This window comes from Corvus kubaryi, unplaced genomic scaffold, assembly GCF_017639235.1.
Source record: "Corvus kubaryi isolate FWS band 111438036 unplaced genomic scaffold, C.kubaryi_AGA036_p1.0 138, whole genome shotgun sequence".
Taxonomy (NCBI): domain Eukaryota; kingdom Metazoa; phylum Chordata; class Aves; order Passeriformes; family Corvidae; genus Corvus; species Corvus kubaryi.
Genome location: NW_024580672.1, coordinates 23428260 through 23442072, shown reverse-complemented (window position 1 = coordinate 23442072; position 13813 = coordinate 23428260). Strand labels below are relative to the sequence as shown.

Sequence of the window (13813 nt, the reverse complement as noted above, 5' to 3'; positions counted from 1 at the left end):
TATGTGATGAAGCAAAAAAAGATCAGCAGTGACCTAAGCAGGTACACATCATTACCTATTGTAGTGTGTTTGTCTCAGGTGTCAGATACACTACTGCCTGAAGAAGGACAGCCTTCATCCCGTTGCCAAGCTCCCCTTTGCCTGGTGATGGAAGACAAGTGAGGATCTCCTGCTTTGTTCCGTGTTACTGCCACTGCTGTTTCAGTGTTTAGATTGCCTTCACAGAACTAAGGCAGTGTGCTAGTTTGAAAACAAACCAGTGGGAGGCACCAAGTCAGAATAACAATTTAATGGAAATTAAAGAAAAGGAGGAAAAAAAGGTAAAAGAAAACACTGTCAAACTGACAGAGTCAAGGTACAACCTGACACCCTGTTAGGCAGGGTGGTGGTAGCAGTCTGGTAGAATGGTGGCTGCAGTCCTCTGAAGCAGTGATCCTGTAGTGAAACAGTCTGCTCTTCCTCTGGAAGTCCAGTGGTGGCTGTGTAGCTCCTGTCCTCTGGAAATCCAGTGGGAAGCCCGGTGTCTCTGGTGTTCAGCCTCAGCTTATATCCACGATGGGATGCTTGGTTCCTCCCTCTGGGTGGAGCATCTCACAATGGGGTAACGAGTCATGAGGCAGAGTGTTGATTAGGCTCATTAACAGAAGATAGTCCGGAGGGAGTTATCTCTGAGTCAGGCGGCAGGACAATGATGGGCAATTAACAGCAAGATAGTCTGGGGGGAAGGAGGCAAGGAAACACTGCCCCACCTGATTTTAACAGCTGATGGGGATGGTAATAGAATACACTGCAACCCAGGACAGGCAGAATGCATCAAAATCCAGGGCCGTGCAGAAATATGGGGGATGAATTATTCTGTATGTCCATGGGTGTGAATGTGAGGGGCCACAAGCAGGAACAGATGGTCAAGCAGTCCACTGTGTCGCTGTTGAGGTGGTTACGACACACACAGACAGTGCCTCGGACAAAGGGAAAAAGCCATTTATTAAACAAAGCAGCCTCTTTTATACACCTTTCATATCATTTGTGTTACAGATTCATTGGCTGCAAAACTACTACAGTAGACTTGCTGGCTACTATTAACTATAACACATTATCATTGTCTACCTATGGCATAAGCGTTCAACGCATTCAGAAAAATAACAGGTGTGGATATGTTGCTGTTTTTCTCCTGTTGTCTGACTTTCATGCTTCTGTTGATACTACATTTTCATGGGTAAAAACTAACTGCTTTTCTTCTCATGGGCTTTTCTCACAAATAGAAGTTAACCATGTCCAAATTAAGGTCTGTGAAGCCTCCAGACCTGCTGTCGGCCTCAACACCACTGGGCATTCCAAGGCCAGAGTGGCTCAGGGACACGCTCCCTGTACCTGTCCCTCCACCCCAGCAGGTAGCTACAGCTCTTCTCCTCATGAGCAGGAGAATCATACAGAAACCAGTCTCTGCAACATACCAGGGGTTCAGAATATGCTTTGTACTGTATTTCTGTGTTACCTTTTCCTGATCCACCAGCATCTCCAGCTGCTGCAAGAATAGTTCTTGACTTCCAAGTCAGCAAGGTACTGCTCAGGGACTAGCTTTTACTACAGGTATGTCAGGTAGTCCATCACTCTTTTTCAATGCAATATAGTTTTTCAAACATTAATTTAACAGAAAGCAGAAAAAAAATTTGATAGAAACAAAATTTCTTTATTCTGTGTAAAATAATGCTATTTTTTTGAAGTAAAACAGAACCATTGATGATTCATTCCATATCACATTTCTATAGCTAAGGCCTGTACAGGGTGGAGCTAGTGTAGCTTCTCTATACCCACTATGGAACAACATTTGTTTCAACTGGCATTGTACTAATGTCTTCTCTAGAAATAATGGTTTTCCATCCTAAAGCATTTAAATACAGTCAGCCATTGCCTTTTGTCCTAGAATGCATTCAATTAAAGATAGATTTTATATAGGATTAAAATTCTGATGTGCCAGTTCTTAGCAACATTTCATACAATGATCCCAATCACTGTGTAAAACAGAAGTCTGCCTTTATTACCTTCATAACCTGGTTTGGCTTTGCATGTGCAAGTGACATTCCACTAAAGCTAAGTATATTGCTGCATGTTATTGTGTGAATGAAATATGAGATGGAATACAGCCATGGAAAGCTGGCAAATTCCATTAGTTTTCACTGTTTACACAAGCAGTACTTGTGTTATAGTCCTTGCTTCTGAAAGTAGAGGTGTAATAACAAATTAATAATTTATTCCAGAATCAGCAGCCCAATTAAAAGCAGTGAGGATGTGACTTTAGCAGAAACACGGATTTAAGGACTGGAGAGAGAGAGACACAACTGCTCCTCAGAGGAGAACAACAGTGTGGTGCCACTACCTGCTTCAAGTTGACTGTGGATTGGGAAGAGGAATGCAGTGGAGGAAGGGACTCTCCTTATAGCTGGGAGTTTGACTGCACCTGCAGAGCCAAGAGGCTCTTACATGCACTGAGGAGCCTGCAATCTCAAAAGCTGGTGTCCACAGGAGCAGAATGTCCCCAATGACAACATATTTTTGTATTAGATGATTGTAACAATGAAATACACTGTAGCATTGCAATAATGATCCTATCTCCACTCTACATGGGACAAATTTTGTTTTCTGAAGTTTTCAACAGAGCCAAAGATTGTCTATTTCTGTGTTCAACTCCAGTTTTCGTCTCAGAAATGGTGCTAGGAACTGCCATGGGGGACATCTCGCTGCCTCTTCTGTCCTGGGTTAGCACTGCTCTCTCTGAAGTCAGGTTCATGTTGGACTCCATAGCTCCTATGGCACTGCAACTGAACATTTGAATCAGACACTGCCTGAACTAAAAAGTTGAAAAAACAGGAGATCAGTCAAAACACATAAGAAATTTAAAAACAGTTCTATAAATCAATCTGCATATTAGCTAAAAAGGTCTTTGAAATTCTCTCATGAACCAGTTGAGAATATGAAGAAATAACCCCATAAAATATATTTCCCCATGCCACCATGAAGAACTCTAAACCTAAAAATTAGCTATGTTCTGAAAAGACCCAAACTACTGGTACATCCTAATCTAAAAAATAATTTTTCTTTTCTGCTTCTAGCTAATCATATCTAATGGACATAATTGGCCATTTCTCCAGACTCATGCTTTCATATACTAAATTCCCGGCTACTCGAAGATGGGTTTTTGTTGTTTGCATCCACAAACAGGATAAAGAGTGGTAGTGCCTTCTGTCCACAGGATGTGAGATAAGCAATTGCTCTCTCTGCAGGACCAGATAAATAAATTCACCATTTCTTATTCAACAGACACTTAACTATTTTTCTTTATTTAATTTACGTGCTTATACTCTGCTTGATGCCACCACTCTCAGTTGCTGCATTCATTGCAGAAATCTGCTCATGTTTATTATCATGCCTGTTATCACTGTGAGCACACAACACTCTCATTCATCCCCATATCAATTCTTTTTCTCTGCATCCAATCCTCTGCCCTCATTCCAGAGAAGAAAGCTCCCTGTTAAATGGCCATGTGCAATACTTCCTACCCCCTGCACATAAGCCACAAATGCCTCATTTCCCCAAGACAAATTCAAGCTTTGAAAATGTGCACCCCACCTCTAGATAATTTACTGGTGTTGCATTCCTAAACAATTATTGAAATATATTGGAACGGTCTTGAGAACATAATTTTCATACAGGAAACTAACTCATCTTCCCTAAGGGCTGATTTTCCTTTGCAATATCTAAACCTAATAATTATTAACATTTATATTTCAAAAATGCTCAGAGGCTTATGCCATCTTGCACCAGGCAATTTTTTTCGTTCTAAATGCAGGATATTGTAATGCTTGTTAACTAACACGTAGGTAGGTAGAAATAATTCATTATAAAGCAAGACAAAATAGCAAAATATGAGTATTGGAGACACTCTGAGGGCATACAGTACCTGTTTGTTCATAAAGACATAAATAATTGGATTGTAAACGGTAGCTGTTTTGGAAAAGAAAGCCGGAATTGCTGCCAGACAAGGATCCAGCTCAATGGAGGGATATGCAGTGACTAGGATAGAAAAGGTAGCGTATGGCATCCAGCAGATTAGAAAGGCAATGATCATAAAAACAACCATTCTAGTCACTTGTCTTTCAGGTTTCCTGGTAGTTCGCAGCCTGCCTTGTGCATCTGACACCTTTTAAGAAAAGAGAAAAGATTCTAGAAAACAAACAGCAAGGTGTCCAACCAGTGACTTTAGTGAGCTGTCTAGTTGCCATGCTAGAAGGAAAGACCTGCTCTTCCCAAGTGTGGCAGCACAGAAGGATGGATGCTGAAGTTACTGCTGAGGGACATGAATTACCATATACCAGCATTAGTAAATTTTCCTTTGCTTAAGTATCTTTGTATTTTTATTGTCAAAGTGAAAAAGAAGGACATCATGGTGAATCATAAGCAGATAATGAGCTGAATTCAAGCACTTTCTATTCCATGTAGCCTTTGCAGACAACTAGGTGTCTGATAGGGGTGTTACAGACAGCACTCAATCAAGGCTGTGCAACCTCCTCACCAAGGGGGAAATTTACACCAGAGGCATCTGTCTGGCTCAGTGGTGCTTTATGGCCTTCCCCAGAAGGGCATTCACAATCTAATGATACCAGAATTAAAGTGGGATTGGGGCATTTAGTAGGAATGCTCTTCCTCTTTTCCTCACTGATCATGCAAGAGGCTTAGACACATATATTCATACAGAGATTAGGTGATGTCAAACAGCGTGTTTCCGGGAAACATCTTTGGTTTCTGATGACTTAGTGAAACAAGGCGCTGTTATGAAATGTTATTTTACATGAGAAATAACTAATAACTGTGTATGGCTCCAGAAAAACCTGATGCCAGGTCTTGCAATGTTACATTCTAATAAAGTAAGATTTTTTTTTTGTCTAACATGGCCTTTTAACTTCCTGCAGTAATGTTAGAACTCTATGGAGACATTTTCTCTAACTTTTGAATTGCACTCAGAGAATTCAATATATTTAGTACTTAAAGAGGTATAGAAGCACCTCCTGGGAAGGGCAATGTCCTCATCTCCGTAGAAAGTTGCAATTCATGTCAGTTTTCACCAAATATAAACATAACAACGACAGTAATAATAATAACAATAACGAATTATTAAAATAACTACAAGTTATTAGGCATTAAGAAAGGCTGTGTTTGGTACTGATAAGATATTCCCTGCAAATATATGAAATTTCTATAGCATTTTTTCATATATGCTGTACCTACACAGAGAGCAGCCCAGCCTCCCTTTCAGCAGAAGTGCAGTCCCCTGGAAAAGGAACAAAATCTCCTTGATTGCACTTTCAGCTTTGTCTCACATCAGCCGGGTCTTTTTTTCAGATACAGCTTTTCCTTTCTCTCTAAATACAGGTAAGGAACAACATACTGGTGCTTTATCTTCCAAACAAAGGAATATTGCCATCATAATTTACCTCTGTTGTAAACTGCTAATTTAATATTTTTCTGAAGATTAATTTCTTTCATCAACTTTGATGTTGCAGTGAAAGCTACAATTGGCATTGTAAAGCTGGGGCCACTGGGACTGAGGGACTGGCAGACTACTAAGACAGAACTATTCCACTCAGGAACAAGCCTACACTGTGACAACCATGGGACAAAATGCATGAAGAGGGATGGTTGGGAACATCGAGACACCAGTTCTGCTGCTTGGATCTTTCTCTGTACACTGTAGTCAGATTTTTGAAAATGAGCTTAGTTGTGAGATATAGCCAAAAATAGCAATTCATTATAGATTTCCAGAATATGTTGCGGGTTCTGGCTTTTCAGAGCTGAAGGCCGAGACTGGCACAAGCTAGATGGTTACAACTCCATCACTTGTGATGTGGCATTTTGAGGCCATCCCCTGTTTCCTGGCTGTGGTTTGCCAGGTCACTGAGCTGCGAGGGAAGCGTGAAACACACAGCTTGCTCTGAAGTGTGATTTTTTTAATAATACCCCTATTATTTCTGGATAACAGCCTAGAGACAACGTGCCAGAGTGGTTTCAGGCCCGTGCTGGGACACACTACGTGGCACTGATCAGCCTTCCAGAAGACATCCTGACCTAACTCAAATGGCCAAATGGACCATTCATGACTCCTGCTGTGACTGACAGTGACATTTTCCATCACTGCCTCCCTTATTCATCATCTCACTTGCTTTGTTTTTCTGTGCAACTGCTGAAGCACCTGATTAACAGATTAGCCACTAGTCTGGCAGCCCCAAGACAGTGCTGGATGCAAATGGTCTCGCTTCCTTCACATCCCCCCTGCTGAGGCAACACCCCTCCCTTCCATGCCAGGCCACCAGACTACCCCATGTGTTCCCTCCCCTCCCAGGAGCACATGCCTCCTGGAGGTGGCCCTTTCCCACTCTGCTCTGTGACTGCCAGTCTGCAGGAAGGGACACCTGTCCCTGGCAGGACTGGGAGCCCCACAGTGTGGCTGCTGTGGGCTGTGCCCCACCTCCCACACCAATCTGGCCCCCTGTGGTCTCTCTTCATTCTGTTTCCTCTGCAAGTAGGTTAGGGCAGGGTGAAATAAAATACTAATAGAAGTTCTGGGTATTCAGAATAACAGAACCGTAGTTTTACAAATTATCTTAAGAGAGCCTGACCCTAAATCAGCAATTGTTTTCTTCAAGCATTTCTGTATCCTGTTCTTCAGGTCCCCCCATCCCTGCCACCAGCGAGCGCTGTGCTACCTCACTGTCGTCCACATTGCGCCTGGGAAACCTCTTGTGTTTAATACTGAGATCAACCTCTCCCAGCCGTTTAACCTTTTCTCCCCTGAACGAATCCTGGAGGAAATCAAGAAAAATCCATTCACAGGAATCACAATGTCACCCAAATTTCCCTTCTGTTTTGTTCAGGGGGGGAGACCCCAACATTTTTTTGTTACTTAGAAAAAATTATACTCAGAATAAATACAATAAATTTGACTATCCCAAATACTTCCAAAACATCAATAAATTGAAGAAATTTACTGAATTTATTTCTGAAGCAATGTCAGGGCAGTTTTTCAGTAAATAGAAATGCCAATATTGTCCCAAAATCTTGTCCCCAAATCCTGGACCAAATAGGAATTTTCCTATTCTATTGTCTTCTTTTTCATTTTTTGCAGCTTCTCTTTTGGATCAGGTCAACATGACCATTGAATAAAATTCAAAAGCATTTCTCAAGTCTTTTAAATATTCCTGGACAAATGAATATTTTGTTTACTAAACAGCATTGCATTATTTACAAAGGCTATGTCTTATTTTGAATGTGTTACAAAGTAGTAGCCAGCACTCTTAGAATTTACAACTGCAGTCATTTTAAGCTACATTCTGATTTGCCTGGTTTGAGTCTTATGAAATGTCACTGAATTGAAGTACAATTATGAATAAACCAATACTGTGTCATTCTGTTTATGAGATAGACATTCTTTCATTTACATGATGTTTGACTAATGAGATGTACTGATAAGTGATGCAAACTGCACAATTTAAAAAATCACTTCTAACCATAGCATGAATTTCTGTGTGTAAGGATAATTATATAACAAGGGATGTAACTGTTTGCTGCCTGCAAATATGATCTGCTTATGTCTGATCTTTATAGAAAATCAAACAGTAATTCCAAACTTTTGCATACATACAAGTTTACTTATGAGTACTTCTTCTTACCTTTTTTAGCTTCCACACCAATTTTCCATAGGATACCAAAATCACCAATAAGGGTACTATAAAACAGGTGGTGAAGAATGCAATAATGTATGTACGGTCAGCATAGGCTCCTGAGTACCTGTATAAAATACAAAATACCTTGTGTATGTATTAATAATACGTGTTTTTACTATTTTCTTGAAATACTAATTCTGCTTTTCAAAGATGTCACTAGTATTTTTGTCAAATGTTTTTGTTCAGTGTGCCCCTTTACAGCTCTAGTCATATCACCAGATGGAGCGCTGGGCCATTTCCCTGCCCAGGGGCTAGGAGAGAATCCTATGACCATAGATACAGTACGAGAGAACAGTGGGGCCAATTAGGTGGGAAGGGACATGTAGTCCAACCTCCTGCTCCAAGTAGAGCCAGCTATGGGTCAGACCAGCTTGCTCAGAGCTTTGTCCAGTCTTCTGAAAAAATCTGTCTCTTTGTCCTATGACTCCAGACAAAAATCACAAGGTATAGGGTGATTATTTTCATTAGAAATGGAGGCTCCACCCTTTAGAAATTTTTGTTTTAAAAACTTCTCTTGGAAAATTTTGATCAATTTTCTTACAACTTTCTTTACATCTGGTTTTTTTTCAGAGATTTACATCATCTTTAAACCTTTTATTTAAATTTCTGGCTCTGAGACATCCTGAGGTGCAAGTTTCATTTTTTTGCCATACTCTGAGAGAGTGGCCTTACCAGTTAGGCTCACAAGTAGTTCCAATCTTACTGGCCGTGTAACTGCTCCAACCAGTTGTTGGTGGAATGGTCCAAATGAAGGAAAAAGTCCGCACAAAGACAATACCTAGAGCTGCCTGCTTCCCCCTCAAGCGCATATTTCTCAGCGGGCGGCAGATCACAATGTAGCGCTCAAAAGCCAACAGGGCAAGAGACCAGAGAGCTACAATGCCTGTAGCAAGAGAACACAGTCAGCATCAAATTTGGGTAGATCACTGAAAAGCAAGCATCATCCCAAATTACAGAATCCCTGAACTGTTTGGTTTGAAAGGCATCTGTGGAGGTCATCGTTCCCCCTCAAGCACTGTCCAGATAGTAGGTTATTCAGGACCAAGTGCAGTTGGGTTTTGAGTATCTTTGGAGACGGAGACTCCACAACCACTCAGGGCAACCAGTTACACTCTTTGACTACCCACAACATCAAACAGCTTTTCTATCAACACGAGTAATGAAAGGATGGCCAATTTATGTGCATTATTCTAATATTAATGAAGAGCATAAGAATTTCACATTTTTCAAGTTTTCCAGTCTACAGTATAAGGGCTACAAAATCAAGCAGCTGATCAGACCAGTTAAGTGATTGTGACAATCTTTTCATTTGTTTCTACTCTGAAAAGCTGCAAATTATGTAGCATCCAAATTAACTAACTAAAATCTTCAAAACACTATCTTTGCAAAAATTATTTCAGACTATCATAAAACTCAAACCTGCAGACAGCTACCCACAATATCACATTATCAATTTAGGCACATATTACCTGGTGGGACACCAAAATCTTGAAATAGCCTGATATTTCTCCACAGGACACGACTTACATGCCACAAACTGATGCAGAAGCATTGTTCCTCACCAACATACCCTCTGACTAGCTTAAACAGGCAGAGAGCAGCTGTGGGACTCCTTTTCAGACTGAGGATCAGCACTGTGTGTGATTTAGAACAGGGACAAGCATTACTGGCTGTCTTTATGTAGCTTCAGAAACAGGGACAGGACGCAGGAATGAGTGTCTGTCTCAAGTAAGTAGACGTCCCATTTTAAACTAATACCCATTTATTCTGTAGAGATGTATTTACACAGGGTTCTATGTGGTGAGGATTTTTCCTCTTACTACTTCTAATATTTTTTTGTAGTAAATGAACAAAGCCATGAAAAAAAAATCACAAAGAGATGTAATTGTGTGGACTGACTGTTACAGGTGTGTCCCTGCTCCTCAGAACCACTGGAGGGTAGAGAACATGAGATGTTCTGTGCCCTGAGGTTTTCCCCAGTTTATGGGCAGCCATTCACTCTTTTTCTCTCTCTCTTATTTATCCATATATGCACACCTAACTACAAATATTGAAAATAGCTGTGCATAAGGATTTTTTTCCTGAAATTGTTTTAACTTAAGTTCCACAACACTGCTATTCTATTGGCAAGCTTTTCCTCATTCTATGAAACACATTGTATTATCAGTACACATGCAACAGGCCATGTATATGGCGGGGATAGAGAGAGAGGTTTCTCACTCTCCACTACAGAATATATGTAACTGGGGAAAATACCAGTGAATTCAAAGGCATGCAAAGTCAGTGACTTAGGAAACTGCAGTAGAATACAGGGAAGGAGGTTGAAGGAAAAAACATGCAACCACAAACAAAATCAAGCTTACCAAAAAATGTGACAGCAAATCCTTCCAGTACACAAGCCCAGTATCCCATATAAAAATAACCTTTCAGATTTGTTAAAAAGCTGATGGTACCACCAATCAGTGAGACCAGGAAATCAGCCACAGACAAATTGACTATAATATAATTGACAGGTTGTCTCAATTGCTTGAACTTAAAAGTTACCAGGATTACAGCCAGGTTCTCAGCAAGTGACAGGGAGGTCACCACCAACATTACTGCTGCCAGAAGCCTGAATTGCCAGGGCTGGATGGAGTCCAAGGGACGACGGAAGGGATCCAATCTGGCAGGAACAGAGTAACTGGACAAAAGCGACTCATTTTCAAATGCTCTGAATGCATCCATTACTTCACTCAGCAAAAATAATATCATATAATATTGAAGTTTAGTTTCAGATCTGTAAATAATATTCAGGACTAAAAGAGATGTTTGCTGTCTCCAACAAAAGTGTGAGCAGACTCCCCCTCCTTCTGCTTTCCAATAATAACTGAAGAAAATTGTTTCAGTTGGAGGAAAGTTTAGTGCTGCAGACTGAATGCAGGAACAGGGATTAGCAAGAATATCTTTTAGAGCAACTTGTGCCCCTCTCTGCCCATCATCTCCTGCCTCTCTCCCACTGTAGCTGTGCCTTTATCTGTAGTAGAACCCAGCTGTGGAAGCTGCAGGTTTCCTCCTCCTGCAGCAGCCAGCAGTGCTGAAATACCCCAAGCCTCCCACACTTTCAAGATGCAGCTGTTTTTTTTTTTGGTCAGTGCAAGGGTAGTGCGATCTCCCCCATGCCTGGTGATGATGGGAGTGCAGCAAGGGGGAGGCTCCCAGCTGAATGTTTTCTTGAAAGACAGCAGCACTGGAGAGATTAATGGGGAAAATGGATGAGACTGCACTACAAAACTCTGCCCACATCTCAGGCTGGCTTAAGGCTCCAAATTAAGTAAGTTTTCTCTGTTATTCCGTGGAATTTCAGTTTTTATTGAGACAGTATGAATGTCATTCCTGAAGAAGGCATAATGATTCTAACTGCAGTTTTAGCACTAAAACCTAAAAGAAGCAAAACAATATTTTAAAGATAGCATTTGTAAATACAGTAAAAGAAATACAACTTGACAACAGACACCAGGAAAATTAAGTCATATATTTCTGATAAAAATGACTGAATATATCTAACTCTAATAGTTATCAGTAGTTAGGGTTACTTGTTTCTATTTCCAAAGATAAGTAGCACAGTAATCTCTGCATCCTCACTAGGCATAACACTGTGATAGGTATTGCAGTACTCCTGTTTTACAGGACTGCCAGTAATTATTCCACAAATTAAGAAGGATACCTCAAAAAAATGGAAATCATTCTACTGTGTTGTGAGATAATTCCTGGGACTGTAATCATTAAGCAGATCCTCAGTTTTAACCAGAATCAAAAAACCAAAAGCAATCCAGTTATTGTCTTGGAGAGTTCACACTTTGAATGCACAGCACATACAACACACGAATAAATGAATAAATGAACAGTTAGAGTAGGAATGAGTAACACTGCTGGTCCATACAGTCTCCTGACTTCAGATTTGGTTTGGTTTGTACATGAAATATCTTGTTAACGCAGGCTAAAATCTTTTGGCATGCAGGAATGGAATCAAAAGGGCTTCTGGATACTGGCAGAAAAAGCTATGCACCAGAAAATTTTGAACTGAAAAGAAGTTTCCTATTTACCATAAACAAAATACCAAAGATATTTTTAAATGGTTGGTAACTGAAAAGGAAAGAAATATTGCTTAAACAGTTCAAATCTAGCAACAAAATTACTCACAAAACTATACTTATTCAGCAGGAATATAAAAAAATTCCAAGTGTTATTAATGAAAGAAAGATCAACACAGAGCAACATTAAAATGCCTCCAGACAGTCCTTGCATGACATGGTTCAGCATAGTTCCACTCCCTGCATGCTACAGTAGAAGATCTGGGCCACAGCTTTAAAATTACGTTTGAATAGTACTTTGTTAGAAATTATGTGCGATTATAAATTCTTGTGGGTTTTGTAATGAAACCAGGACTCTGAATTTAGCATACGACAGGGAAGGTAGTATCTGGACTTGTCTATAGTACAAATCTCTTGATTGTACATTCAGGATTAAAAGATGTTTTGCTCTAACAAAAGTGTGAGCAAACTCCCCCTCCTTCTGCTTTCCAATAATAATCGAGGAAAAAATGTTTTGGTTGGAGGAAAGTACAGCATTGCAGAGTGAACTCCTTAAAATGATGGCTAACTATTGTTACCAGCTATTTTCTCGTTGTTATATGTTATCATATTTTTAAGGTTGGTTGTATAAGTTACTATTCTAGTTAGAGTTTAACTTCATTTTCTTTTCTTTATCTTGTGTTTCCTCTTTGTTAAGAATCCTTTAAAAATATTCCTATACTGTCTTGATTGCTCATTTTGTTTGTTTTTCTTCTTCAGCAGGTCAGCTTAATCACTGTCAGTGCTTCTCTGCAACATGCTCTCTTGTTACAACTTACAGCAGTTGCACTTCTTGCAGCAGCAGGGGTTTGTATTTTGCTACTTGGCCCACATTTGCCACCACCTTGCACTGCAGGCCTTTTGTCTTCCTTTAGGTCCAAATATTAAAGACATGGATTTTTATATTCTTGTTGTGAAATTTTTTTTCTGAAATCAGTATAAGGCAAAATTAGAAAAAGCATTGTCTTACGAGCACAGGAAGAAAAGGAGTATCTCAGGTTTGTAGCCTTCCTTTAAGGAGACAGATGTTCCCCAGCAATGCATCACAGGAGTTTTAGCTCCTTTTATTAAAGTTTTGTTTTGTATTAATACCAAATTCCTTTTTCTGAATTTCCATATACTGAAAGTTTGTTGATAAACGTGATGCCCATGCAAACCAAGAAGCCTCTGCTCATCACTACCTCACACATCTGACCTACTGCAGCCTTCATTTTCTTGGGCAGAATTGAAGCATGACTGGGCAAAAGTGATGAAACCCACCCAAAATTTCACTGTGTATCTGCTTACCTTCTCCCTTGCAGTAATCCCCAAGGGCTGAAAGGGCTGAAAGGTAAGTACTTCTGAGGGGATGACGTGATGTGAGTACATGCACTGTGTCCTGGGCTTCTGTTGCTTCACGCCATGCTCAGCACAGCTCTTGTCACAGAGAGATTTTGGCCAGTGAGTGGGACACCAGACTCTCTGTGTGGTGGCAAAGAAAGGCTGGTGAGAGGGAGATGTCTGTTGTGAGCCAGAGAGCTCGCAGGAATTTGGGAAAAGGAACTGTAAATGTTGAAATCAAAATAATGTGACATTTGATATTATACTGACCCGTCTCATCGGGTGGGTTCCAAAGAATTCTCTGTGGATGAATTTTCTTGTACAGACCTTGAGAAACCAACAGATAAGACAACACATGGAATCAGCAGGGAGCAAAAACCAGACCCAGGGACTCCTTTCCTCTAGCTGCACAAGATTAGATCCCACTGTCTCTTTGCAAAGCAGTTATTTTTTTCTTAATCAACCTGAGTATCTCAGATAATCCAGAAATGAAAATAAATGTTCTAAATATTTCGTTTGTCCAGAGGCCTTTATAATGACTGATGGTAAAGATAACCTACATCTGGCTGCAGTGATATGTACAATACACACAGGGGTCTCATTATATAC

At 40.3% G+C, this 13813-nt stretch overlaps 1 protein-coding gene across 1 annotated transcript; it reads right to left on the bottom strand.

The window, feature by feature from the left end:
- Positions 1-1494: 1494 nt before the first annotated feature.
- Positions 1495-13394, bottom strand: LOC121660327 (opsin-VA-like). The gene is made up of 5 exons (XM_042019653.1): positions 10139-13394; positions 8448-8658; positions 7722-7839; positions 3959-4198; positions 1495-2848 (listed from the first exon to the last, which is right to left on the bottom strand). The coding sequence occupies exons 1-5, from the start codon at positions 10524-10526 to the stop codon at positions 2618-2620; spliced, it is 1188 nt and encodes a 395-aa protein (XP_041875587.1). The 5' UTR covers positions 10527-13394; the 3' UTR covers positions 1495-2617.
- Between the last annotated feature and the right edge of the window lie 419 nt (positions 13395-13813).

Excerpts from the sequence above, each read along its gene's own strand:
- LOC121660327 (XM_042019653.1), bottom strand. The coding sequence starts at position 10,526 with ATGATATTATTTTTGCTGAGTGAAGTAATGGATGCATTCAGAGCATTT. Across the intron at positions 7,840-8,447 it reads ACTACTTGTGAGCCTAACTG|GTACTCAGGAGCCTATGCTG; the intron begins GTAAGGCCACTC and ends TATTTTATACAG. Across the intron at positions 2,849-3,958 it reads ATGTCTTTATGAACAAACAG|TTCAGGCAGTGTCTGATTCA; the intron begins GTACTGTATGCC and ends TCAACTTTTTAG.